This window comes from Odocoileus virginianus, chromosome 20, assembly GCF_023699985.2.
Source record: "Odocoileus virginianus isolate 20LAN1187 ecotype Illinois chromosome 20, Ovbor_1.2, whole genome shotgun sequence".
NCBI lineage: Eukaryota > Metazoa > Chordata > Mammalia > Artiodactyla > Cervidae > Odocoileus > Odocoileus virginianus.
In genome coordinates, this window is record NC_069693.1 from 46,960,593 (window position 1) to 46,988,264 (window position 27,672).

Sequence of the window (27,672 nt, forward strand, 5' to 3'; positions counted from 1 at the left end):
TTCAGTTTTGGATTGTCTGTGCTTTTTAAAAGTCGTCAGAGACACAGTTCACCTTATAAAGAGGTCAAACTTCTGTGTTTCTTCAGATTATAGCTCAGGGGACATCAGTAAGGACAGTCTGAAACCCTGACTAGTCTTAGAAGGTGGTCCTAGCTTGTTACATACATAACCCACCCGATCTTCCTAAGACCCTGTGGGACTCAGGTATAAATACCTGGTTCATTATAACCACAGTCCCCATTTCAGACAGGAGAACTGAGTTGTGGTTAAGCAGCGTTCCTAAGATAACGCTGGGATTCCAACCCTGAGATCCCAACACTTTGTTAAACAGAAGAGACTAGAAAAGGAAAGCCATGCACGCATTAGGCAGAAGCCTTACCTTTTTCTCTGTACTGTTGACAGAAGGTTTTCAGACTTCCTCGGGAAGCCACCTGGCAGTTCACGGGAGCCTGCCAGGTGATGCCGCAGCCCCACGGAGCAAGCTGGTGCTTGTTCTGTTCGGGGATTAAATAATGGTGCCCAAGGTCATGCAGCTGGGGTGTCACAATTCACACAGATGGAGACTGCAGAGCCCCTGGTCTCCCCCTGCCCTGATGCATGGGTCCTGGGCCAGCCGCCTGCCTGGCCTCCTGTTCCCCGTCTCCGCCACCACTTTAACTTCCTCCCAACACAGGTGCTGTCACCCCTGGGCCTTGACTGCGTGTGGCTCTGCTCAGCAGACCCTTCCCTTCCCTTTTAAAGTCTTGGCCCACAGTATTGCTGTGGCCTGAGTCATTCTTCCACCACTCAACGGCCACTGCGGGGCCTCATGCATACGAAGGCTGAACAAACGCTTGCCTTAACACACATAACAAACGTACATAAGTGAATTCATCAGGTCCCTAAGTTCAAGTACAGTATCGCTAACCATCCAAATGGAATATGCATTCATTTCCTAATTTTCTACTTCAGATGTATCTTTTATCAGCTTTATGTTTTCTGGATCATGTTCAACTTTTGTTTATATCTTTCTGGAGAACTAACAAATCAAAATCAAATTAATGCAAGGGAGCTAGATGATAAAAAAAATCAAAGAAAAGTAAATTTATAGAGTTCTTAAATTCATATAACATGACCTAAAAAGATGTAGAAAAGAGGATCAGTTTAATCAGCATAGTAGTTCAAATTTTAACAATAGTTAAAAGAAAGTGTTTAAAAAAATTATTCCCATTAACACAGATGACTGAATGCTAAATGAAAGTGAGAAAGTAAATTGATATTTAGGAACATTATTCAGCTGAGACTTTTAAGAATACAGCTTTTAAATTCTTAGATGAAAATTAGGTTTCAGTAATAAAATTGTAAAGCTGGAGGCATCTTAAATATTATTCTAGTTCCATTTCTTTAAGTATGAGGACACTGAGTTCTGTTGTAGGGAGCTTGAGAGAAGGTGTTGTGCTAGAAAATGATCATTTTTCATCTTTTCCCTCATTAATAAAACCCTTTTTACTGTGCTTTCTTTTAGCTTTGGGTTTGGCATAAAATTGGTTTCTTGTTATTGACTGTACCAAATTAAGCTATTTAATAAAGATACACTGAAATCAAGTAAAACATATAATTAGCAGAAAACTGACGACAACTCGGCTTTTTCCAGAAGTCTTTAGGGTAGAAAGGGAAGTATTTCAGAGGAGAGCCTCCTTCTTGGGACATATTAAAGTCATTATCTTGGGCTGTCCTGTTCTCTCCTGCGACGTGGCCCTCAGCTCCTGGGGATTGTGTGACAGCACTTGGCAGCAAAAGGTGGCTGTAGGCCGTGGAGGTTTTAGCAGGCACTCCCAAGCTGGAGTTGGGAGCGTGTTCCTGGACCTGGCGGTGTGGCTGCTGGAGGGGGTCATTGACCCCGCCGGACCCCGCTTGGGCCTTCCAGGGCGCCTGCCTGCACTCTTACCACGGTGCATTTTATGGTCTTATCCATGCAGCTCGGCCTCCCTCCTTTCTTAGTGACAGTAGTGCTCTGGTTTTTTAATTAGGCATGGATCCAATTATAAAAATGGGAGTTCAGTGCAATTACACATCTTATTGAAGGCTATGTGCTCTGACTTGTAAGATTTGAGGAGAACTGCTGGTGTACAACTTGAATAAGAAAAGAAGAAAATTTGAACCCAGGAAATGTTGAAAGGAAACAGCACACTATCATATACTGTTTCTCCACGTGGGAGCAGGCTGGTGGCCACAAGCTGGAGTCCCACTGCGTGCCCTGCCCAAACCCCTTCACAGTCTGGGCCCCGGGGAGGTGCGTTCGTCCTGGGTGCTCTTCCTGCCCAGTCCTGGGGGTCTAGGGGGTCTTCCCAGTTGGCACTAATGCTGTCTTGGGCTGTGTTCTCTTCCTCAGATGATGGTTAGGTATCCAGCCACTCAAACTGACACAAGCTTTTTGCTTACACGTTTCAGAAAGGAGTGGGGCTTCGTGTGTGACATGACCCAGTCTGCAGGCTCACAAGGGTGGCAGGAGGGAAGGAGGGCCTTGTCTACCAGTGGGCTTTCAGTGGGCCATCAGCAAACATGCGTGCACACAGGTAAACACTCTAAAACCATGAAACCACACTGCAGGGATGTGGCAGGAAAACTACCCATAACTCCACCACCAGGCACAGTTAAGTTAACCCTGTAACTTTTGATCATTTATTTTCAGTCTCTCTTTAACATTTTAAACAACTATAATCATGTTATACATGCAATTTATAATATTTCAGGTAACAGGATAAGCACTTGTTCATGTTTTTATTGTTATAAACGTGGTCTTTAATAGTTCTGGAGTTGAGAGTGTCTTACACATCTTTGAAGCCCAGCTGAACACACCCAGCCCGGCTCTCGTGCTGGCCGCCGTTGCTGCCCTCACCTGCTGCAAAGCATCCCCCTGCCCCAACCCTCTGCCCCCAGCGGGCCATCCTCCCGCCCTCAGAGCCCTGTGCGGCCACAGGTGTTGCTTCCAGGGCAGGCGGTACCAAGAGAAGACAGCAGGTCTTGTCCGTGTGTTTGGTCCAGAGGCATCCTGGCGGAACCGGGGCTGGTGATGCAGACACAGAACGCTGTCCGGTGGGCTGGGGGCTCCAGAGAGGTCTCGCTAACATTTCAGACCTCTGGTCCGAAATGCCTCTTTGATTTGAAAACAGCTGAGTAACATTCATCTGCTTTTCACATTTTCCTGTCTAGATATGAGTCACTTCCCGCCTTCAGTCCAGTTAGGGTTTTTTCTTTCTGCTTTTTCTCGTAAATCCTAATATTCAGCCCTGGAACTTGTAGGTACACGTTGGTGTCCTGTGGCCCAGGAAAACGCCAAATAGGCTTTTCTGGGTTCGTTGACTTTGTATATTCTATTGTCTAAAGAAGTGAAGGGTCTGGATTAGAATGAGATCATTGTGCGTAAGTTTTTAAAAACAGTGATTGGGAGAGTGTAAGAGCTGTTTATTTGCTGACAGTCTGCCTGGGGAAGTCAGACAGGAATAGCGGGCAGTTTCACTGAGCGAGGTCGGGCAGTGCACAGCTGCTAAACGTAGCGTTTTGTTTTGCCAGAAAGGAAGCAAACGTTCTTGTTTTTTTTTAAAGAGTAATTCCTTCCTGTGAGATGCTATTTTAAGCTTAAAATACTCTAAACCAAATGGGTTCTAGTGTCTCCCACGATCTGTATCAACCCTGATACAACTTGATAAATTTATAGAGGCTCAAAAATTCAGGCAGTGGTTTGTGAAGGCAAGGACTCTGGTCAGTGCCGGCCGCCTTGTGCCCAGCCCCGGAGTACGGCCCAGCACACAGTAGGCGCTTCATAAGACAAGTTGGTAAATGAACAAGTTGTTGGTTTAGGGCAGGGGTTGACATGTTGTTTTCTGCGAAGCTCCAGGTGGTTTGTGTTTCTGGATTGGGGAGGAGGTGTGTGGAGTCTGGCACCACTGCTGGGCTGTGCTGTCGGCAGGTGGTGAGCACCTTTGGCGGTGCATCAGCCCACAGTGTGGCTCTGCACCCTGGAGGCGGTCACACCAACGGGCCGAGGGCTGCCTGCAGCCCACCCGCCCCTGACTTTATAATGCTGCCCAGTAGAACTCCCTGTGATGACCAGGGTTCTGGGTCTGCTCAGCGTGGCAGCTACTGGCCATGCGTGACTGCCGAGTGCTTAAAATGTGGTTAATTCAACTGAGGAATGAGATTTTTAACTTTATTCAATTGTAATTAATACCAATGTAAGTGGTCCCATGGGGTCAGTGGCTGCAGTAGTGGGAAGTACAGGGTTAGAACCTTCCCGAAGCCTGGTGCCCAGAGTTGCTCATATTATGGGAGGAGAGAGTTCTGTGGCCAGAAAAAAAGGGGGGGGGGAATGTGGTTAATAAAAGTAGATTTATTTGTCACAGGACTTCTCAGAGTCTTTAATATAATCACGTTCATGGGCAGTCTACGAAAAAGAGTTTCTTAGATCTTTCCCCCCAAACTTTTGACCACGAAACCTTCTGGGGGTTGGCCCTGAACATCTTACAGAGTGGTGTTTGCTGGAGAAGACTCAGGATGTGTGGCCAACCAGGAGATTGGGCGTCTGCAGAAAGTGTGACGTGATAGTTTTGTGGGTTACACTGAATGTGTCAGGTTAGACAGGTGTTGAGGATCTGCAGATATGCCCATAGTACACAGCCAAGCGACCTCCAGGAACATGGGTGAAAAATTAGGAAGGTGTGTATGCTGTTCATGCAGGAAACCCTCTGTCATTCGCTGGGGTCTTTCCGGAAGAGGTGGATTGTCTGACCTGCCTGGTGCACCTGTTGCACCTGCCAGAAGTTCATAAGCTTAAAGAAGCAAGCAGTTAAATGAGTATTTGAGATGCATTCTTTGTTTGAATCAGCAACAGGACGTACATACCTGAGTGTGATTTGTGGGTTTGGAAACTAGATCATGTTTATTAAGTGCTGTTTTATTTTCAAAAATATTTGTGCTTGAATATTTGCATTTTACAAACTTAATTTGCATCTTAAAACTTAAGTGCTTACAAGCTAATTGTATCATTTTCTTAGGAGAGAAAAAAAAGCACCCGTGCGAGGGAACGGGGAGGCCTGAGGAGGTGATCGCTTTGGGGCTGTCTGACAGGACTGTCTTCTCCGGTCCTGCCCACCCGTGCAGCCGTGGCCCCTGCTCTGTAGGACCGGTGCTAGGGGTCCGGGAGCCTGCTCCACAGGCGCGGTCCTCGCACCTACAGCCTGGCCCGACGAAGGCTCTGGGCAGCTGCGTCTCTAAACAACCAGAGTGGGAGACGTTGCGCTTTAGTTTTTTAGGGATAACAGAGCATAACTAACCTTCAGTTACAGTTATCATCTGTTGCCCTCTAGCAGGCAAAGAAACGTATGTTCTTTTCAAGCACCGATCCCTTTTTATTGATGTGTTTTTATATTTTCCCGGTATTTTCTGTCTCACGAGCAACTTTGCCCTCATTCTGAGCTCGGCCTCCAGCCTCCCTCGTTCCTGACGAGCTCTCTGTGGAGGAGACGGCGTGGGGCGCTGGGAACTTTCCTGTGAAAGCCGCTAACATACCGATCAATGCAAACTAATCATGTGTACTTCAAGCTTTTATTTCATTTTTATAATTCTGTTTGTTGTTTTTTTGTTTTGTTTACTTTTACAGTGAATGTTGAAAAGATAGACCTGAAGGGATTATCACACAAAAAAAATGAAAGAAATGTTGAATGTTCCTTTGAGGTAAGATACTAAGTTTTTTTCCCCTTTTCTCCTCTAAGGGATAGGAACGGAATATTTACTACGAAGCAGTACTTTTATTTATCTAAATAAAAGACAGGTCTTTTTGCAAAGCTCGGTACCAATGCTATGGGAGATAGAAGTGGGGCGGCTGGGCCCCAGGATGAGCTTGTTGGGGCTGCTTGCTCTCCGTTGACGGGGAGGGTCTGGGCTCGGGCGCAGCCTGGAACTCACAGCCCAGTTGTGTCCCTGTTAGCTGTGTGACCACAGACAGTGCTGAACCTGTCTGTGTCCCGGCACCTCCGTTCAGTGAGAGGCTGGAGTCTGGGGGAGTCAGTGCCTGCAGAGATGAGCCGTGATCCTCTGTACCTCCTGTATTTCAGAACCTCCTTGGTGGGCTTGGGGGGAATGTGCTCTGGAGACATACTTGGCTCCTGGTAGTTAGTTGGTCACCTGATCTGGCTACAGTGGAGAATTGTGAAAATTGAGGCATACTGTTTATCAGGCCCTTGGAACCCCACTCATAGCCAGTCTGCTCAAACTGGGTTTAGATTCAGCCCCCATCCTCAGCCTCTCTATAAAGCAGTGAGCTTGGGCAGGGTGGACCCTTGGCCTCTCCCCAGATGAGCGGCTTGTGACCAGGATTGGGGCAGCAGGCTGGCAGACAGGGACATCCCGAGTCTTCTGGAGGCCCAGCAGACAATTCCAGAAGGCTCCTTGGAGGCCTGTCTCAGCTCTGAGCTTACTGTCTCGTGTGGTTATTGTTGAGTTTTGGACGTTTCTACCCAGATGCGTGAGCTGAATGAAGTGTTTTAGTGTTTAAAAAAAACCTTTGGTTATCTGGAAGGTTACTTCTCCTGATGAGATAACTGATAAGCACACTCTTGTGTTTAGGACAGTGATAACCCTTCACCAGCCAACAGTTCAGCTAGTTTTTTTGGGGGTGGGCGGGGGGTGGGGGTTACTAACCTGATGTGCCTTCGGGGATTTACAGCCTGTTTGTCGGATTGTGATTTGAGGTACTAAGGAAAGATGAAATGAGCATTTAAAAGCACACAGCGCTCTCATTTATGAGGCGTGCTGCTCCTTTGTGCAGCCTCAGCCAAGTGTGCTCTGTGCAGTGAGATGCCCTCCTGCTTGTGACTCAGCTAAGTGGCCGCCTGTGGGGTGTGAGTGTGTAACATGCATGAGCTTTGCTTTGGGCATCCCATCACGCTAGAAAGGTAAGGCGCCTTACGGTTGCCTAGCTTCCAGGCTTTAACCAGTCTAGCTGGCTTTGGTCAGAGCTACAGTTCTGTAAAGAGGAAGGACCATGGACCCTGTTGAGAACATCTCTGCTCATACCTGTAAACTTCTAAATTCTTTGTCATATCAGACAACCATCTGCAAAAGTAAGTCCCAGGAGCATTTTTCTGTTCTAGAAATCAACAAGATGATGCTAAAATTTGCATGGAGAGAATTCCCTGGTAGTCCAGTGGTTAGGACTTGGTACTTTCAACGCCATGGCCCGCGCTCAGTCCCTGGTTGAGGAGCTAAGATACTGCATGCTGTGTGGTTCAGCCTATATAAATAAGTGAATGAATAATAAATAGCATGTATATGGAAAAAACTACAGAGCAGTCAAAACACTTTTGGAACGAGCAAATTGGAAGCCTCACTACCTGATCTCGGCACTTGTGTTGAAGTGCAGGGGCCCTGACGCTGAGGTGCTGCTCAGAAGTATAGGGGCCACCCCTGGGCCAGAGCTGTTCTCACATGTACATGGTCATTTGATTGTTTGGAAGACTTTGGGAGAATATCATTGGCATTTTTAAAGATGAAACATTTTAAAAATTTTCTAAGCGACTTTCTTTTTCACACCTCTGATGAGACAGGTATCACATACCATAAAATTCATCCATTTTAAGTGTTCAGTGTTGAGACCTCCCTGGTCATCCAGTGGCTAAGACATCTGCGCTCCCAGTACAGGGGGCCGAGTTCGATCCCTGGTCAGGGAACTAGATCCCCCATGGCACAACTAAGGCCCAGTGCAGCCAGATAAATTTTCTAAAAAAATTTTAAAGTTCAGTGTTTTTACAATTTATTCAGAATTCAGTAACCATGGCCACAATTTAATTTTAGTATTTCTATTACCCCAAGAAGCCACACACCTGTTGGCAGTCATTGCCCTCTTCTCCTCCCCAAGTCCCAGGCAGTACTGATCCCATTTCTGTCTCTGGGTTTGCCTGTGCTGCGTGTTTCTCATGAGTGCAGTCCGTACAATATGTGAGCTCTTGTGACTGGCTTCTTTTGTGCAAATCACGTTTCTGTGGCTCATCTGCATTGTGTGTGTACCGGTACTTCCCTTTTGGTGGCTGAGTGAGTCTCACTGTGTGGATGCACACGCTCTGTTTGCTCACTCAGCAACTGGCTGGTACACTTCTGGGTTGTTCCCACTTTTTGCCTCTTACAGGTAATGCTACTGTGAATATTTGTGTACAGGTTTCCATGTGGACAAATGCTTTCATTTTTCTCGGATATATGCCTAGGACTGAAATTACCGGGCCTTTTGACTTACAGATGTTTTCTTCCGCTGTGTGGGAATTTATTTCATGTTCGTGATGCTGTCCTTTGACACACACAAGTTTTGACTTTTGATGAAGTACCATTTACCTACTTTTTCTTTGGTTACTCGTGCTTTTTGTGTTTAAGAAATCTTTGCCTAAGCCAAGGTAATAAGGAGTCATTCTTGAGTTTTCTGATAAGAGTTTGATTGTTGTGGAATTCCCTGGCAGGCCAGTGGTTAAGTCTCCACGTTCCCAAAGCAGGGGGCATGGGTTTGATCCCTGGTTGGGGAGCTAAGGTGCTGCATGCTGCTCGACGTGGCCAAAAAAAACAAAAACTGGAACTGTGACCCTCAGAAGGACAAAGGCTGCTCGGGCACCATCAATCAGGCTTAAGTTCCCTCCTTGCCCCAAGTGCTCCATATGTGTTCTGGGACCAGCAGCGTTCTGATGAGGCCAGAGCAGCTCAGGCTCCCACTGCTTGTGGCTCCGCTCGGGGTGGCCCTGGGCTGGGTTTGGGGTCAGCGGTGGTGACTGCTCTGTCCTGTGGGCCAGACCTCCTCCGCTTTGGGCTAAGGCCCTGGATGCCACACCACTCTGGTCAATGATTATTGACAAAGGTATAAAGGCAGTTCAGTGAAGAAAGGTTGGTCTTTTCAACAAATGGTTCTGGAGCAGACAACCATATGCAAAGAAAAAAGAATCTTGATCAAACCTTACCTCTTGTATAGAAGTTAACTCAAAACTAATTTTGGACCTAAACATAAAGCATAAAATAGAACTTCTAGAACAAAGCACAGAAAAAAGATCTGTGACTTAAACAGGCAAGTATTTCTTAGGTAGGATACCAAAACATGATCCATATTAGACAAAATGAACAAGTTAGGTTTCATCAGATTTAAAACTTGCTCTTTCAAAGGCTCTGTGGAGAAAATTCAAAGACAAGCCACAGAGTTAGGAGAAACATATTTGTAAATTACGTGTCTGTTAGAGGATTTGTATTCAAACTATAAAAAGAACTCTCAAGAACTCAATGATGAGAAAATAACCCAATTAAAATGCACAGACATTTTACCAAGAAAGATGTGTGGATGGCAGAGAGCACACGTGAACAGATGTGCTGCGTCATTAGCCGTTAGGAAGAGACCAGTTAAAACCACTATGAGCTAGTGGTGCCTGCTCATCAGAATGGCTGAGATCCACAGGACTGATCACACCAACTCCTGGCAGGTATGTGGAAGGACTACCCTGGGAGCATAAAACTGTGAAACTACTTGGGGAGACTGGCAGTTTTTTTAAAAAGTTAAACATACTCCTAAAATATGACTCATCAGCCCCACTTCTAGGTCAGTACCCAAAGGAAATGAAAGTATGTGTTCATACAAAGGTCCGTCCATGAATGTCTGTAACAGCTTTATTCGTAAGGCCCCAAATACCCATCGCTGGGAGACTGGGCATACACTGTGTACTGTGACCACACAGTGGGCCGTTGGGCATGGAGGAGTGGGTTCCTAATGCAGTATGGACAGAGAGAGCTCCATAATTACGTGTGTGAGAGAAGCCAGGGGAAAAAAGTATGCTCCGTACAGGTTTATTTAGATACATTTAGAAAATGCTAAATAATCTGCAGTGACAGAAAGCAGGTCTGTAGCTTCCTGGGGAGGGGTGATGGCTATGTCCATTATATTGACCAGAAGGATGGTTTCATGGGTGGATATGTACATCCAAACTGATCAGAGTGTACATTTTATTTTATTTTATTTTATTTTTTTTCCATTTTATTTTTTTATTTTTATTTTTTTTTTCATTTATTTTTATTAGTTGGAGGCTAATTACTTTATAGTATTGTAGTGGGTTTTGCCATACATTGACATGAATCAGCCATGGAGTTACATGTGTTCCCCATCCCGATTCCCCCTCCCACCTCCCTCTCCACCTGATCCCTCTGGGTCTTCCCAGTGCACCAGGTCTGAGCACTTGTCTCATGCATCCAGCCTGGGCTGGTGATCTGTTTCACCCTAGATAATATACATGTTTCGATGCTGTTCTCTTGAAACATCCCACCCTCGCCTTCCCCCACAGAGTCCAAAAGTCTGTTCTATACATCTGTGTCTCTTTTTCTGTTTTGCATATAGGGTTATTGTTACCATCTTTCTAAATTCCATATATATGTGTTAGTATACTGTAATGGTCTTTATCTTTCTGGCTTACTTCACTCTGTATAATGGGCTCCAGTTTCATCCATCTCATTAGAACTGATTCAAATGAATTTCTTTTTAATGGCTGAGTAATATTCCATGGTGAGAGTGTACATTTTAAATACGTGCATTTCCGTGTCAGTTACACTTCAATAAAACACTTTTAAAAATTACCTGAGGATTAATTTTTGTCCACAAAGCCCTAAATAATTAGGATAAATTGTCCTTTAAATAGGTTGTCTTTTGAACTTGGAAATGAATATCTATTGTACCACGGCCAGAACAGTAAAAACCTTTATTAGGAGTGTCTGCCATACCACAGTTAGGTGTGCCCTCTGTTGCTTACAGTGTAGGAAGATTCAGGAAGCAGTTTTTTCTGGAAGCTTTCACTTATTAAGGGAAAAGTCAGCGACACTGCCCGTGCTCCCCTCCCCCTGCCCCGTTTTCTCAGCCTTGTTTATCTCTAGTTTTAATTTTTATGTGTCATTGTTTTCCCCGGATACAAATGAAAGGTTACTCTTTTATAGGAAGACGTAAGTAACAAATAGACTACAAGTAGGAGTTTGAGTTTCCTGTTCTTTTTTTTTTTCCATGGAGTTGGTTTTGTTTTTGCTGAAGTTGTAATTGCTAGTTACTAGTTACTGTGGAAATCAAATCCAGGAAGCAGATGACAGAATCTTTTAAAATACAAAATGATTTTGTACCCATGTAGAAATGTCCACATTTTACCAGCTTCCCCAAACTCACTGTCGAATAACTAAAACTTCTTTAAAAGTATATTTTTCTTTGCTTATTACGCATGAAGGACAGGGTGGGAAAAAACCCCAGAAGATGACCCAAACACTTGAAATGCCTAGCGGACGGGAGAGTTGTATTGACTTAAGAGGCACTGTGGCGCAGTACCAATAAAAACCCCACTCTTCTCATGCCCATCTCTGTTGGGAGCCCTGTTGTTGCTGTCCAGTCGCTCAGCTGTGTCTGACTCTCTGCAACCCCATGGACTGTAGCCCACCAGGCTCCTCTGTCCATGGGGTTTCCCAGGCAAGAATACTGGAGTGGGTTGACAGTACATTTATTTTAGTGCTGCGCCTTTTCTTTAAAAGTTTACTTTTCCATCTTGAAACAGTCTTCACTGCCTTGAATGCTTCCTCACTGGTAGCTGAGGGTCAGTCTTGACAACTGTTTCTTGCTTAGTTTTTGCTCCCATCGGCTCCATCTGTGCAGAGACTCCAGTGAACGTGCTCGCGTCACCAGGGGACACACTTTACACCTTGGTGCTTGTATGACAGCCTGACCGTGTGAAGGTTGTGGTACCCGGGCCGTGTGGTGGATACCTAGTGCTTTTCCTTTCCCAGTGCTCTGTTCTACTTGGGGTTAATTGTCTCTCTTTGTTGTTGCTTGGGAACAAATACTTGGAAAATCGCTTTGCCCCCTAAGTTTTCCTTGGTTGTGTTCAAATGCGTCCGACATTCCGTTGGTTCCCCTCTGGAGTGTGGCTCTCCCTTTTCCCACCTGGACTCAGGCTGGCACCGTCTCATTGAGGGCCCCCGTGCCTTCATCTTGGGGTCCCCTCTTCCCTTCCAGCTCTGGTTCCCTGCTCTTGGCTCACAGATCACCTCTTGTGCAGGTCACTTCTGCTTCTTGTAGCTTCTTAGAGAAGGTCCTGGGGAGGCAGAGGTCCCGACCTTCACGTTTGGCAGTGTCTTTATCCATCTGCCCTGACACGTGACTGGGAATACAACTCTAGGCCAGCTGTCATTTTTCCTTAGGAGCTTGGAAGCACTTCTTATTTCCTGTCTTGCAGTATTGCTATTGAGAAGCATGGCTCTGTTCTACAGTTTCTAGTCTAGAAGTTTTAGCACCTTTTCTTGGTTCCAGTCACTCCCACATTTCTCAGAGCCAGACTTGGGTGTAGGTTTCCATCCAGTGTGCTGGGATGCATTAGCCCTTTTTACTTAAGCCTGTTAACTTGGGGACCTTTTCTTGAATCATTCTTTTGATTTCCTCTGCCCCATTTTTCTCAGTTTTATTTTGGAACTCCTGCTGTCGGCATATTGGACCTTAAGACTGGCCCTCTCTTTTATTTCTTTTTTCCTCTATTTTCTTTCCCTTTGACTTTTTTGATTTACTTTGTGGAAGAGTCCTTCATCTTCTGTATCTTGAATTGAATTTTTCACCTCTGCTGCCCTGTTTTAAACTTTGAAGAACTCTTGTTCCCCAACAGTTCTTTTTTCATAGCATCCTGTTCTTGGCGATGCTTTCTCCTTGTAGTTCACAGCAAATATTGTTGATAGTTTTAGCATTAAAAAACAGTTCTGAAAGCATGTGGTCCATGCTGCTTCCAGGCTGCCTTGTCCTTTGTGACTGTTCTGCCTGTCCTTGTGTTTGGCTTCAGAGCTCCTCAGAGGCCTGATGGCAGGTCTAGTGGTGCTGGGCACATGAGGGCTGCTCATATGAGGGCTGTGACCTGAGTAGCAGGGCCTCTTCCTGAGCTGCTGCCCCTGCACCAGTGGGTGCTGAGAGCGAGACAGTGAGTCAGAGGAGTCAGACTCTGAGCGTGAAGAAATACTTACGTATTCTGTGCATACCATGCTTTTTTGTGTATGTTTCAGATACATTGAAATCCATCCCTGTAGGTCTCAGTGGCTCTCTGAGTGAGTACAGGTGATAGGAAACGACTGTGCCAGCATTTGATTGGCAGTGTTTTTTCTTGCTGGTACAGGAACCGTGGGTTAGCTTATGACTGATGCTATCCTGGACTTGCTGGATCACGTGTCTCTAGCTTGTAGCAAGATGCCAGGCTGCTCTCCTGGTCCATACCCCTCTGGGGGCTGGCTGGCCTCTCTCTGGCTCAGGGCTGGGTCAGGTCAGCCTGCAATTCCTGCAGAGGTGTGTTGCTGAAGTCAGCTGGTTTCCAGTCCTTGCTTTCTATCTGCCCTGGGTGGAAACATCAACTCCTTTTGGAAGTCAAAGAAGAACATATCAGGAGCAGGCAACCTAGAATAGTTGTGCCTCTAAATGTAAAATTGTCAGGGAAGCAGATTGTCTGTTTTAATGTAAAATGGTATGTTTGTGCTGTGCTCACCATTTGGGTGTTGGACTTGGTGCTTTAAGTTGAGTTAGGGTGTGTTTGTGCCACGTGACATGCAGCATATTTTACTTTGAAAACCGCAGTGTCAACAGTGCTTTGGGTCATACATCTAAAGCTAGAAAGTTCTCACCTTTAATCGTGTCTGTTACTGGTGTTTTACGTGGGTAGCAGCTCACTACCCCCAATCTTGTTTTTAGTGTTGTTAAAAGATTTAATTATTTCAAACAGAAAAAAATGGTGTTGGTATTTTCATTTTAGTGTAGGTAGATTTTGGATGGCGCACAGCACATTCATTAAAAAATGCTAGTGCTTGCTGTGATGAATTCTAGGAGGCATCGATAATTCAGAGATAAAGGAGAAAAGTTCCTTGTCTTGATTGATTTGTATTTTGTTGGGGCTTGAAAAACACCTTAATAATTGTTCTGTGCTACAACAGCTCCAGAGTAGAAAGGGACTTGTGTGAATTTCAGCAGGGAGGAGAGGTGCCAGGCTTGAGTTCAGGCCTGGGAGACTGTCAGCAAACATGCAGGAGGCCGGCGGGTAGTGGGAGCTTGAGAGTTGCTTGGTTATCTCCAAGCCCTGGTTTCTCTACGTCAGTGTGCATGTAATGCCTCCCTTTGGGTGACAGAAGACTCTCAGTCATTTTATTTCCTGACTTGAAATTCTCCAGTGCTTCTGAACTTTAGGGTGAATGTCATGGTTTCATGGTTTAACCTTTCTTGTTCTGGGCCCTGCTTCCCTCCGGTCCCACCTTCTTCCCTCTGTCCTGTCTCTCTCCTTCTGAGTTCAGCTCACGCCTTTCTCAGCACAGGAGAGCCTCTGACAGGCATGTGTGCTGACATACGTGGAAAATACCGCAGACAGTGCTGGGAAGCCAGCCCGCTGCCCCCAGGAGCTCATAGTCCATTCAGGAGGATGGATATTTGTGGTTGTGAACTAAAACTGCCCGCTGTCACAGGTACATGGAGGAAAAGCATACACATCAGGCTTTGTAGAGCTTCCGGAAAGGCCTCTCTGGTGTTTTCTGCCGAGTTCTTCCCCCGCCCCCTGCAGTGGGAGCTGTTCCTGCTCTCCTGGTCCTGACTGCCCTGGCCTGTGTCAGACTCCTGAGAGCTGCCAGCACCGCCACAGCCCTGAACGTGAGCACTCACTGTTGGACGGGCTTACCTCGCGTCTCGTCTTGACTCCATGTAGACTGACCTGAGCAGGGGGTTCCCCCATGAGGGCCTGTGCACACAAGCAGTCAGGGTCATCAGGGACTTTATGATGCTTTAAGGGGCAACCTTAGACTCCACACATGAGTGACTTAGTGATGTTTGAATAGTTGCGCAAAACAGGAAGTTAAGCTTTAATGGACTGGAGTTCCGTGAACATCTTTTCTATAACATGCAAAGGGGTATATAAATGCACGAGGTTTTTATATATATAAAAGTCTCGTCCCACTGCTGCCATGTCCTGGCTATGACTCCCTGGAAGGTTGTGCTGTGAATTGAGTATGTGGTGTCTGTTTTTAAGGTTTGTTTGTTTGTTTTTAAGGTCTTGTGGTCTGATTCTTCAATCACATCAGTAACCAAATCTTCCTCTGAAGTGACTGAATTTATTTCAAAGGTAAGGTGATTTAAGGGTTCTTATAAAAATTACAGGGTCCCATTCATCATGGTCAAAAGGCAGCCTGACGTCCGTGGATGCTACCTTGAGCCAGGGCAGTGAGTGCAGGGTGGGCATTCCCACTCTGGCGGGGTGTGTGGTCCACACTCTTTCCCATTGTTGAGAACTAGTTGGGGCAGAAAGATGTGAGTCTGCGGGTGCCAAGGGCTGTTTGGCTGGTGGAGGTTTGTTGCTTTCCAGCCACGGCTGAGGGAGGGGCTCACATGGGCGGCAGTGGGCAGACTTCACCTGCTTCCACCTTTATGTGTTTACATATTGAATCTTCCTGTTTGTTTTTATTTTTTCAAATATTCAAAAAAATTGAAAGGCAGATGTTGTACATCCTGCTTGTTTTCAAATTGATTCAACAAAAACCTTTTCAACAACAAGCTGCACTGGTAAATACTTCTTTACCCCCATACACACATATGCGTCCACACACGCCTGCATGTTTAAAGTCGCCCGGCCTAGCCTGTGCCAGGCGGTGAACCACCGTCTTAGCCATAATCGAGCATCTGAGGTGGCCACCTTCGTCGAGTGGAGCCAGCACGGCTGCGGTGCCTCCAAAGTGCAGCTGGCAGTTTGATTATATGATGAGGGAAAACATCCCATTGGAGAAGATCGAGCTGAAAAGCTTGGACAGAAGTTGCTCGATCACATCTCTGGTTTTGGCCTGCCCTGCCCTGAAGAGTGCCATAGGCCTTCTTTCTAGGGCTGTGGGTCCTACCTCAGGCTCTCCCATCCCTCTGCAGCATGTAGACCACTGAGTTTCCTCTCCTCTGGGCCTCCCCACTCGTTCTGTAGTAAGGTGCTTCTCTGGACTCTGCTCATGCTGGCAGACCCTGCTGCTCTTGTCTGGCTATCTGCAGCAGCTGACACTCGCCTGGCTTCGGGTCCTCTGCCCTTCTGGGCCTCTGCCTCACTGTTGTGTCCATCGCCTCCTTCAGTATTTCTTCTCCACTCTCTCCTCCTGGGCCTTGAGTTACGTGCACTTGGCCCTGTCTTCGGGTTGAGGGATGTTTCTCCTCAGCTCTGTCCAGGTTGCTGAGGAGCTGAATTCTTCATCTCAGGTACCATAATTTTAGGGGTTTTTGTTCATTTTCAAGTCATCTAATAGCTCTGATATCTGGGTTATTTCTGAGTCTGGTTCTGATGAGTATCTTGACAATCGATTCCCACCTCTTTTTTATCTTATAATTTTTGATTGAATGTTAGACATCATGTCTAGAACTAGCCGGGAAATGGAATCCATCAAACCATTAGTGCGGCTTCAGGTTAGTCTTGTCAGGAGCAGAGCTGGGTTTGGGTTCCCCCGGCGAGACCTGCTGGTCCCTGGAGCCTTGAGAGGAGTGTGGCGTGGTCTTGCCTCACCTGTGGGACAGAGGGTGTCTGTCTGCCCCACTGATTCCACTCCCAGGGAGGGTGCTGTTACTTGTTGCTGGTGATAGATTTGTGGTGGGCATGGGGGCTCCCCGTCCTGGTGCAGCCCGAGCTCCAGGCACAGGGTTGGGGCCGTTTCTCAGCGTCACTGCCCTTCCCTCCCCAGCAGCTGACCTGGTCCAGTCTGTGCTTGTGCAGGCCCTTCCTTGGGGCTGGAGGGGTTTTGTTTTTACCTTCCCTGAGAAATGACCAGTGTCAGGAGGACTTCCTCTTCTTCCTCTTCTCCCAGAGGCAGGAAGGTGTTCTGCCTCATCCCCAGAAACTTGGGGGTTGTGCTTGAGCTCTGGGAGCAGGCTCCATCTCATCCCTCTCCCAGTGGCCTGTGGACTTTCTGCTTTGGATGGGGAAGCAGGCTCCAGGGGGAAGTATGGGGCTTCCCGCCTGGCCCTCAGGATAGCTGTTGCACCCTGTGCCACCTGCAGAGGCTCCCTGCGTCCTGCCGCCCACAGAAGAGAGCTCAGAAGTGAGGGCACAGTCTCCCTGCCCCGTGCCTGGGCTCCTGGCCGGCTGCTGCCTGACCCACATTCAGCCTGTGGGGCGTGTTTATCTCTGCCCATTTCCTCCGCCCGCTTGTATGGCAGCGTGTTCTGCCGCGGCTGGACGGCTCATGTGCACTGTCTCCTCAGAGGGCAGGTCCCTCTTGGAGTTGGGTTGATGTGGTGGCTTTGCCGCCCAGCTCCCTGTGTTGGGGTGGGCTGTGGCTTCCTACGTCCCAGTGGATGCAGAAGCCCAGACTCAACCAGCAGACGCCACCTCCTTGACCTGCCCAGGTGTTTCTCACACGGAGGAGTCCTGGTTCTGTAAAGTGGATTGTGCAATACTTCTTGGGCCTTTTTGTCTCTTTCAGTTGTCTCAGCTGTATCCTGAAGAAAATTTGGAGAAATTCATTCCTTGCTTAGCTGGCCCAGATTCCTTTTATGTAGAGCGAAACCACATGGATCTGGAAGCGGACCTGAGGTAATGCTCCTCTCCCGCCCACCCCCCAAGGCCATGGAGAGCAGCCCCCTGCAGCAGCACTGTGTGACTGGTGGACCGACAGCCCTCTGTGGTGTGGGTGGGGCTGGGCCTCCTGGTCACGGAGGGACTGCTCAGGTGACACATGGTGTGGATGCTTCCAGTCTCCTTTTCAGTTACAGAGAATTTGAAGGATCTTAACAACCTGGGCATGCTTTTGAGGATATACAAGTGAAGGAATTCCAAAGTATATGCCACCATGTGCTGTAATTTTGACAGTCTTACGAAATAAAATCTGGTTATTTTTTCTGTCCTGTAGTAGAAGGGATGAAAGGAAGACCTAATAAAACGTCTCCTGGGCCCAGTGTCTCTGGACCCTGAGGGTCCTGCACGCTGTCCTGTACATGCTTGCGGAGGGAGCCCTGTTGCCAGGACCCGGGGACTGGGCCCACCATCGGAGTGGGCCCTGAGAGACTCTGTTCATACAGTGTAGTACCATGTAAATGAGGAAAGGGGCTCCGGGAAACACACGAATCCTGCCAAGAACTAAACTGAATAAAACAGGAAGATTAGAGGTTAAGACACTTCTGTTTACTTTTTCTATGATACAAATGTCTCTTAATTGAAAATTAAAATCTCTCTCCCAGTTACTTTTTGGTAATAATACATTTTTATGCTGATAAAATGACTCTGTTTCTTTTTTAGGTATTTGGCTTCATTACCTTCTCATGTGTTAAAAAATGACCATGTTAAGAAATTTTTCAGCACTTCTTCTCCCACCCAACAGCTTCAAAGTCCAAGTGAGTTTGTAAAATGTAATTCAGTAAAAGTAGAAATATTTTTATGGTCTGTGAATGAATTATTTTCATTTTAACTTGCAGGTCCTGGCAATCCTTCCCTTTCTAAAGTCGGTACCATGATGGGCGTGTCTGGAAGGTGAGACTTCTACCATGCAACCAGCACATTTCCAGTCAGCCTTGCTACAGAGCTTGCTTCTCACTGTGTGTCAGTAGTTGTCTCTGGAGTTGAGGCATTCTTGATCTTAGTCTTAATTAGTAATATTGGATAAGAATTGGATAGAGATAATCCACTTTTTGATTTCCTAAAAAATAGGAAAAAAGGGGTTCTCTGAGCCACTGGAATTAGAATTCCCAAAGACCCTTATTGCAAATGCCAGTTTCTGGGCCCTGAACATTCTAGGAAACTAGAATTTCTGAGAATCTTCATTTTTACAAGCTCTCAGGGAGTGATTGAGCCCATGAAGGGCCAGAGTTGCTGCTCTAGGGGTTCTGCCAGCTGGGCCCTGACAGTGGTTGTGGTGGTGCCCAGGTGACAAGTGGACTGTCACCTGTGTGGACTGACAGCCTTCATTAAAATGGGCTAACCTTACATGTGGTGGGTGTGTGTGCACGCACACGCGCACACACGTGGTCCTACAGATGCTAGTCAGGCAAGGAGGTCTTTGATGTCCCGCCTTTCTTGTTCACCCCCACACCTGGAGTATGTGAGCACATGATAAATCTGTGGGTCTGCAGTTTAGTGTGGAAGGGGCTGGGACAGAGAGAGATGCTTTAGCTCCTTCCAGCTTTCTAGAATTTACTTTAAAAAAAAATGTTTGGAGTCGATTTTAGTATAGGATTGTCAGTATCATCCTATGATAGAAACAACAGAAAGAAACTAGGTAGCTCAACCAGAAGTCTGGCGGTGACACACACGTGTGTACATGTGCTCAGGCACTGTGTCTAGACAGGTGCACGCATACGTCCATGTCCACACACGGTCACCCGGGGCAGTGGTGTAGTGACAGAGGCAGCAACTTGAACGCTGGTGGTGGAATCGGCCGCAGACTCAGTCCAGACTGAGGAGCCTGGTCTTGAGTAGAGGCCGTGACTGTTTGAAAACCACCTGTCTGCTGTCCTTGCAGGCCTGTGTGCGGAGTGGCCGGCATCCCGTCCTCTCAGGGCAGCGCCCAGCACCACGTGCAGCACTCGGCCACTGCGGCCGCCTTGCCCCACTGCTCGCACTCGGGGGGCGCAGGCTCGGCTCTGGCCTACCGGACCCCGATGGACAGCTCGCCCACCATCCTGATGCCGTCCAGCCTGCAGGCCCCACAGACCCAGGAGCAAAACGGGATTTTAGACTGGCTTCGGAAACTGCGTTTGCACAAGTATTACCCTGTCTTTAAACAGCTCACGATGGAGAAGGTATGTTGGTTACTGGCAGGCAGATAGAACACGCTTGTTGTCTCCGGTAATCTTTCTTTCTTCGGACCTTGTTCCCAGAGGAACCGAGCTGAGTTTTGGCAGTGTGTGTGTCGTGGAGGTCATGCCACTTGGTCCTTAATACTGCCAGATGCATGCCCCCCAGCTCCCGGGAGCTCACTGGAAGGGGCCATGGATTTGAATTTGAAGCTGCCTGCAGCTGGAAACAAAAACTGGAACGTAAATTGCTTGTGAACAAACAGCTTTTTAAAGGTAGTTTGGGGTCTTCCCAAGTAGATACTTGCTGTGTGTGATGTGAAGGATGTTGTGCCCCCAGCCACCCTGCAGTGGGTGGAAGTAGTAGAGTCTGGTGCTCGCGTCCCCTTTCTTAGACGCCCCTCAGTGCAGGCCTTTTTAAAGGATCCCACATACTTTGACCCAGGTAAACGCTGGCTGATGACCTGGCTTCCTTAAGGGCATATAGCTAAAGGAATAGATGAATTTTGTATTTTTCAAGCAGTCCTACATAGAAATTATTTTTATAATAGAATTTTGACAAGAACCTTTTTTTTTTTTTTTTTTTTTTTTAACCATTGTTAGATTCTGAAATTTCAAGTTTCAATGTCTCTGATAAATTAGACCTATAGGGGATGTTTGAGCTCTGAGCGCCCCCTGCTGGATAAAGTGCTGTGGTAGCTTTGATCTCTGTAAACATTTCCTTCGTCCAAGAATCTGCAATTGAAGAACTAGAAATCAAGCCTTTACTGCTAATAAGAAACACATTTTAAGTGTATTTTCAGGACTCTCAGTTTAGGATTCATAAGTCTTAAAAAACAACAGATTTTACTATCCTTTTCCATGATCAGTTTAAAAAGTTGTAGTGTTACGTATGTAGTTGAAAAGGCTAAAATCACAGATGATATTACGGACCGTCACAAGAACCAAGTAGGATATTTTTCTTAGTGTAAGGGCAGTGGGTTAGGTTTCCATTCAGTTTGAATGGCATCTGCTTTTCTGGATCACTTGCTACTCAACAGAGTTGCTGGTGTCCCATGATTCTAAGAAACAAGAGCTGCTAAAGAGGACGATGCTCCTGTCTGTGGGAGTGGGGTCCCAGGAGCAGGAGACACTTCCGTGAACTGCATCCCAGTAGCAGTTGAGACTGCAGGACACTGTCCTTGTCACCTGCCCGCACAGCACTGCCTTCCAGGGGCCCCACCTTCACCCCTCTGTGGTTCAGACACCTGTGCTGAAGGCTCGGGAAACACAGCCTGTGACCCTCAGATGCAAAATGAATGTCTTGTATTTTGGACTCTGGACACCAAGTCACTTAGCAAGTAAATGTTGTAATGTTTTCCTGTCTTTTATTGTCTGGTTAAGTTTTATGGGTTTACGTATCCGAGGGGTCAAATATGTTTATTAAGTTAAACTCCAAGTTCTTTGTTTGCAGAATCCTAGTTATTTCTCAGTAACTTTGTAATTTGTTTCTTCTGTGGAAGTTTCTGAGCCTTACGGAAGAAGATCTAAATAAATTTGAATCCCTCACCATGGGAGCAAAGAAAAAACTGAAGACTCAACTGGAGCTGGAGAAGTGAGTGTGAGATTGTTTATGAAATGTGTTCATTTTAGTTTCTAACATGAGGAACAGATACTAGGACTTGTTACTGCTGGTGGCTTATCAAACCTTAATTAATACTCTTAAAACTCTACAAATGTGGCTTTGGTTTGCTAGCAACGACCCTTTAGAGTGAACCTGACAAGTCAGTTTATCTTCTACCCTGGGGATTATTTTGATGGAAATCACCCTTCTGTGGAATATCTGTACTTAAGTAGCATCTGTGAAGCATTGGAGAAGGAAATGGCAACCCGCTCCAGTATTCTTGCCTAGAAAACCCCATGGACGGAGAAGCCTTGTAGGCTACAGTCCATGGGCTTGCAGAGTTGGACACGACTGAGTGACTTCACGACCTCTCACGTGAAGCACTGAGAGTTTGTTCAGCAGAACTAACACTCGGCTATTGGTGTGCTTTCCTGTCACACAGGGAGAAGTCAGAGAAACGGTGCCTGAACCCCTCGGCCCCTGCCCCGGTCAGCAGCAGCGGGGTGGCCCGTGTGCCCCCCACCAGCCACGTGGGGCCCGTACAGACAGTGCGAGGCAGCCATGCTGCAGGTGGGTGGCCGGGTGTGCCCCAACCCGGGGCCCTTCTGGGGAGGATCAGACCTTAGATCACACCGCTTTTCCATTTCCATCTCCTAGTACTTAGAGAGTTACTTTTCATCATTTTAGCTCTTGTAGTTTCTGCAGTAGACAAATAGAAGGAACCTTAGGTTCACAGCTAGAGACAGGTGACTCGCCTGAAGTTGATTGGGCAAAAGGTTTAGACCCAGAAACTGCTCTGGTCAGAGGGAAAGAACAGGAAGTGTGAAAATAGATGCCAGTCTCTCCCCTTCACATGGGTGCAGAGAGGTGGCCCTAGGCTGCTGCCCTGCAGGTCCTTGATGCCAGACCACCAGCCTTCTCCCCTTCCCCCTGCCTTCCTCTCCTCAGGGGGCGGTGGAGGACCACAGTAACAGCCCTTCTGCTGTTTTCCTTATGCACTAGAAACATCAAGAGTGACAGGAACCAGGAAGAAAAAACTGCCAGTGCATTTTTTTGGTACTTGTTTGACCGAAAAGGTCTTGTGTCCCTGGGCCTCAGCACACAGAGGTCTCTGTTGGTGGAGGGCTGCTCTTGGAGCACCTGTGGTTGGTGCTTCTCCTGGTCTGGCATGTGCTTGGGGAGCCGAGGCCACGGCCACGTGTGCATCTGCTGAGCATGGGAGCCTCAACCCTGTGTGCGTAGGGACAGGGTAGGACCTGTCTCCTTGGGGCTGATGTAAAGACAAGTGCGACAGGCATGCCTGCGAGCGGGAGAGGCGGGCACAGTCAGCGCTGTGTCCTGTGGCTTGAGGACCTCAGTGCCACCTTTGGACTGTCACCTGTGCCTTCTCCACAGCGCTGCGGGTGGAGGTGGAGCAGTCCCCTCACCAGACGGCCCGGGAAGGCAGCTCCTCCGAGTGCTCCAGCTCCTCGCCCAGCCCGATGGGCGTGCAGGCCCGGGAAGAGAGCTCAGACAGCGCGGAAGAGAATGACAGACGTAAGGATGCCCTTCCTTCCTACGTGGCTCGTGAGGCACTGCCCCCGCCCGGCCCAAGCAGGCTGTGCTGACGCTGTTTCCACCTCTAGGTGTGGAGATCCACTTGGAGGGCCCTGACAAGGAGAAGCCTGTGATGCTGCTGAACCACTTCACGTCAAGTTCCGCCCGGCCCACAGCGCAGGTCCTCCCCGTGCAGAACGAGGCGGGCTCCACCCCGTCGGGCCACCACTCGCTTCCCCCACAGATGATGACGGCGGCCTCGCACATCGCACCCATCCGGATGCTGAACTCCGTGCACAAGGCGGAAAGGGGGGGCGCGGACATGAAGCTCCTCTCGTCCTCTGTGCACTCACTGCTGTCCCTCGAGGAGCGCAGTAAAGTCTCTGGACCAAGAAGCAGCATCAAAGTAGACAAGAGCTTTGGCAATGCCATGATGGACGCGCTCCCCTCGTCCACCCCCCATCAGCCCATGCAGGTCCTCTCCGGACTCGCCGAGAGCAGCTCCGTGTCGCCCACCGTCTCCTTTGGTCCCCGCACCAAAGTCGTCCACGCGTCCGCGCTGGACAGGGTGATGAAGCCGGCGCAGCAGCCGGCCCTGGTGGTGGAAGCCAGCACCGCTGCCACGGGGACGTCCAGCACTGTCTTCCACGTGGCTCGGCCGCCCATCAAACTCCTGGTGTCTTCATCTGTCCCTGCGGATTCCGCCATCTCTGGGCAAACCTCCTGTTCTAACAACGTGCAAATAAGTGTGCCCCCTGCAATAATAAACCCCCGGACTGCTCTGTACACAGCCAACACCAAAGCTGCCTTCTCTGCGATGAGCAGTGTGCCCGTGGGCCCCCTGCAGGGCAGCTTCTGTGCGAACAGCAACACTGCCGCCTCCAGTAGCCACCCTTCCCCGTCTTTCACAAACATGGCCACTGTGCCCAGCTGTCCGGCCCCCAGCTCCAGCCCCGCGCTCTCCTCGGTCCCCGAAAGCAGCTTCTACAGCAGCAGTGGCGGCGGCGGCGGCAGCTCCCCTGGGAACCTCCCTGCCTCAGCCCAGAACCACCACCACCACCACCACCATCAGCAGCAGCCGGTGCCCCAGCAGCCGGCGCCCGCCCCACCGCCCGGCTGTGTCGTGTGCACATCGTGCGGCTGCAGCGGGAGCTGTGGCTCGAGCGGCCTGACCGTCAGCTACGCCAGCTACTTCCAGCACCCGTTCTCGGGGCCCTCAGTCTTCCCCTTCCCGTTCCTGCCCTTCAGCCCCGTGTGCGGCAGCGGCTACGTGGGTGCCCAGCAGTATGGCGGCGGCGCCTTCCCAGTCGTGCACTCGCCCTACGGCGGTGGTGTGGGCCCAGAGCCCGTGCTGGGCGGCCAGTCCGCCTTCACCGTCCCGCCTGTGCAGAACTTCATGGGGGCGGCGGGCGTCTACCAGGCCCAGGGCTTGGTGGGCAGTAGCAATGGTTCCAGTCACAAAAAGAGCGGGAACCTCTCGTGTTACAACTGTGGGGCCACCGGTCACCGCGCTCAGGACTGCAAGCAGCCGTCCATGGACTTCAATCGGCAAGGTAAAGGCTCTCGAGGTGGAGAGATCCAGACAGGAGTGTCCTTTTTATGAAAATAATAATCAACTTCCTTTTTTCTAAAGCAAGCAAGAAGTGATTTTCAAGTGCTCTCTGAAAAGGCACCAAACTCTTGATGGGCTATGCAGCCCCCTGAGGGCAGCTTTGGTTCTGAGACTGTCTTTATGATTTCCGCCTGCTCCTCACTCCAGTGTGGCTTGCTGGCCGTGGCCCGATGGCTCCGCGGTCTGTTCTTTTGTGCCACGTGACTGGGGAGCAAGCGTGGGTGATTCAGAGCCACCCCAGTGTTAACTGAGAACCGAGGGCGTGGCGTGTGAGCGCAGGCGCTGCCGATGGGACTCTGTCCCCGCTTGTGTCCCCGGTCCAGAGTGGCGTGGCCGTGGCCGCCGTGTGGCTCCGTGGTGTCCTCGCTCCCTGTGCTGTATCTTCTTCCTCCCCCCTTTCCTACTTCCACTCGCTATTTTTTTGTCTCCTTTAGTCAGGTGTGTGTCTGCTGTCGTTACCACACCAGGTTTGTTCTTGCTGTTTTTCTGGGCATGGGGAAAGCTGGACAGTCAGCCACTTGCTTTCTGGAGACTTTTGAGGGGAGCTGCACAGACAGCCTGGAGTCGGGTCTGGTGGCAGGTGGGGTGCCTGTGGGCTGTGGCCACCCCCGTTGACAGATGGTGCTGCATCTCCTGAGGCAGCGAGCCCAGAGCCCACTGTGGGGTCGGGCCTCCCTGGCCCTGCCCCAGGGAAGGGGCCAGTTCTTGCTGTCTGAGCTCCCAAAGTTTGAGGGAAAGGACTGGGAACCCGGTAGTCTCTGCACCCTTTGTCTGATTTGATAAACTTTACAAAAGAGTTTGGGGGTGCAGCAGGGGAATTGGGAGTGGTTAGAAGAGGTGGTTTAGATTTCCAGCACCCAAATCTTGACCAGTGACTCCGGAAATAACTTTGGACAGATCATGGCAGTAATTCTATGGTGATTCAAATTTGATCTCTTTTTTTTTTTCCCCCTTCTCTAGGTACTTTTAGGTTGAAATATGCCCCTCCAGCAGAAAGTCTGGACTCCACAGATTGATATTTTTCTCTGGCAACAGAACACTATTAAGCCATGGAGACCTAAGGAAAATTAAATACAAAACTGAGAAGTCTAGTTGCTGTTGAGCTTAATATTTTTAATCCAAAGGTGCTTTACTTTACTAGACTGGATAGAAAACCTAGCGTAGGAACGCATCAAACTCAGTTTTATTGCCAAAATCCTAGACGGGAGCTTGATGTCAGGACTGGCCTAGTGGGTATCTCCACTATGGGTGAAAACTGGCCACCTCCACCCTTGGTCGCAATGCAGAGACCTGCCGTCTCCTGAAGAGCATTGCCATAATTGGTCCTTCTAGGCTCACACGTAATTCCAGGGCAGCTACGTGAGGTTGGAATCGAGAACTGAAGGTCGGAGTTCTCCAAGTGGAGTTCTACCAGTCGGACTCTTGACACCCCTGGTGAGGGAAAATGTCGCCTTTGTTTTGTTCTGTTTGTTCTGTTTTGTTCTTACAGTGGTTAGGCACTAATCTCTGGGCTTTTTAAGGATTGCACTACAGAAGAATGTAAACTGATGTCAATCTCTGCAGTTCTGGGAGACAGACTCCCTGAGACCAGTCAGTGCAAGACACTCAGAGAATCCGTCTTTATTGAGTCGGCACCAGCAGGCTACATGACTTAGTACACAACAGAGATTTTAGTATTCCTTCCCTCCTTAAAAGCACTTGTAGCAGTTTCAGGTTTTTATTTTTATTTCTTCCTGCAAATACATTTAAACTACATTATTAAATAGAAATAGTTACTTGCAACAACTTAATTTCTAAAAGGGTCCAAGTCCCAGAGAATCCCTAGCTGTCAAAGCTTTGAGGACACCTTCCTTCCCAGCCCTTCAGAGCTTTGAGTCCTGTCGTCTTCCCTGTGAAGGAACCCTGGCAGACGCGATAGCAGCATGGCCTCGTGAGCGGCATTGACGGGAGGCTGCGTATCCTTAGCCAAGTTTGCAAGTTATTTTATCTCCCATGGACTTCCCAAGGACCCCAAGGCTCACTGCTAACGGATTCACACTTGAGACAGACCTTTCAACAATAATACAGTCCTACAATTTCTGAGCAAACGACTGAAATTTTCTCCTGTCAACTTCTTTTGTATTAGGCTCTGTATCAATAGTTAATTCCATTAAAAAATTACTGGAAAACTACGATAGAAAGTGGTTAAGACTCTGAAAGAGACTACACCGACAGGACAGAGCTACAAGATCTGCAGAAGTCTAGTTTTGTCAAGGTGGGAAATAAAGTCCACCACGCAGCTCTCAATTTTACCCCACTGCAATGAGAGCTTTTGTTGTGAAAGTTAGGGACTTAAAGCTTCATGGCTAAAGGGAATTTTGTGCTTCAATAATACTGTTTTAAATGCTACAGCCTTCATTGTTAAAATACCAATTGGTAAGGCCTTGCCCAGGGATTTTCCAGTTGAATATTTAAAAGAGAAGAAAATAGTAATACTCAGACCATTCTTAAAATGGGACAATCAGCCTCATGCAAAATTGGTGTAAATCAAAAGAGTACCCTAGAATTTGAGGCATTGTGTTGTAAGGCTTCAAATTTTTGAGATCAGTTTCCTGACTTCTTGGAAACTAAAGCAGAAAGTTGTTACTTTTTTTAATGAAAGGCTTTTAGAGTTTTTTAGAGTTTTATTTTAGTAGAGTTTTATTTCTATGCAATGCAGAATTGACAGACCTCTGTATTCTCTCTCTTCTTGGCACACAGTATTACCTACAGTTTTGAAGTAATGATGATGCTTACAACAGCTTTTTGGGGGAATGTTACATTGATCTCTTAAATTATAAACACTACAAAATGTCAAAATTGTGAGAACTGACACAACTTTGCCTTAAAGAGTACTAGACTGGAACTTGTCATATTATGTTTAAGGAAGACTTGGAGTGTTCATTGATGTTTACGATTTTAATATTTCTGAAGGCCGTTACAGTGGCCTGGATATGTGCTGAAAGCCAAACTTTTAAAATTTTTTGGTTTTTTTTTAAACAAAGAACTATTTTAAATAAATCCTATTTCAACACAGTGAAACTGTTGAAAACCGTCTCATAACAAAAGAGAAAAATCATATTTAGGGTTTTTTTTTGTTTTAGTCGTCAGTATTGGGGAATT

The 27,672-nt window shown here is 47.9% G+C and overlaps 1 protein-coding gene across 1 annotated transcript in view; it reads left to right on the forward strand.

The window, feature by feature from the left end:
- ZCCHC14 (zinc finger CCHC-type containing 14) overlaps positions 1 to 27,591 on the forward strand; it is a 46,300-nt gene extending 18,709 nt beyond the window's left edge. The window contains exons 3-13 of the mRNA XM_020890173.2: positions 5,639 to 5,712; positions 15,078 to 15,149; positions 17,476 to 17,585; positions 18,288 to 18,382; positions 18,464 to 18,518; positions 19,507 to 19,786; positions 21,283 to 21,374; positions 21,826 to 21,953; positions 22,779 to 22,919; positions 23,009 to 24,472; positions 25,492 to 27,591. Coding sequence (XP_020745832.2) covers positions 5,639 to 5,712; positions 15,078 to 15,149; positions 17,476 to 17,585; positions 18,288 to 18,382; positions 18,464 to 18,518; positions 19,507 to 19,786; positions 21,283 to 21,374; positions 21,826 to 21,953; positions 22,779 to 22,919; positions 23,009 to 24,472; positions 25,492 to 25,547 — 2,567 coding nt within the window. The 3' untranslated portion in view covers positions 25,548 to 27,591. The remainder of the gene's footprint in view (positions 1 to 5,638; positions 5,713 to 15,077; positions 15,150 to 17,475; positions 17,586 to 18,287; positions 18,383 to 18,463; positions 18,519 to 19,506; positions 19,787 to 21,282; positions 21,375 to 21,825; positions 21,954 to 22,778; positions 22,920 to 23,008; positions 24,473 to 25,491) is intronic.
- The last annotated feature ends 81 nt before the right edge of the window (positions 27,592 to 27,672 follow it).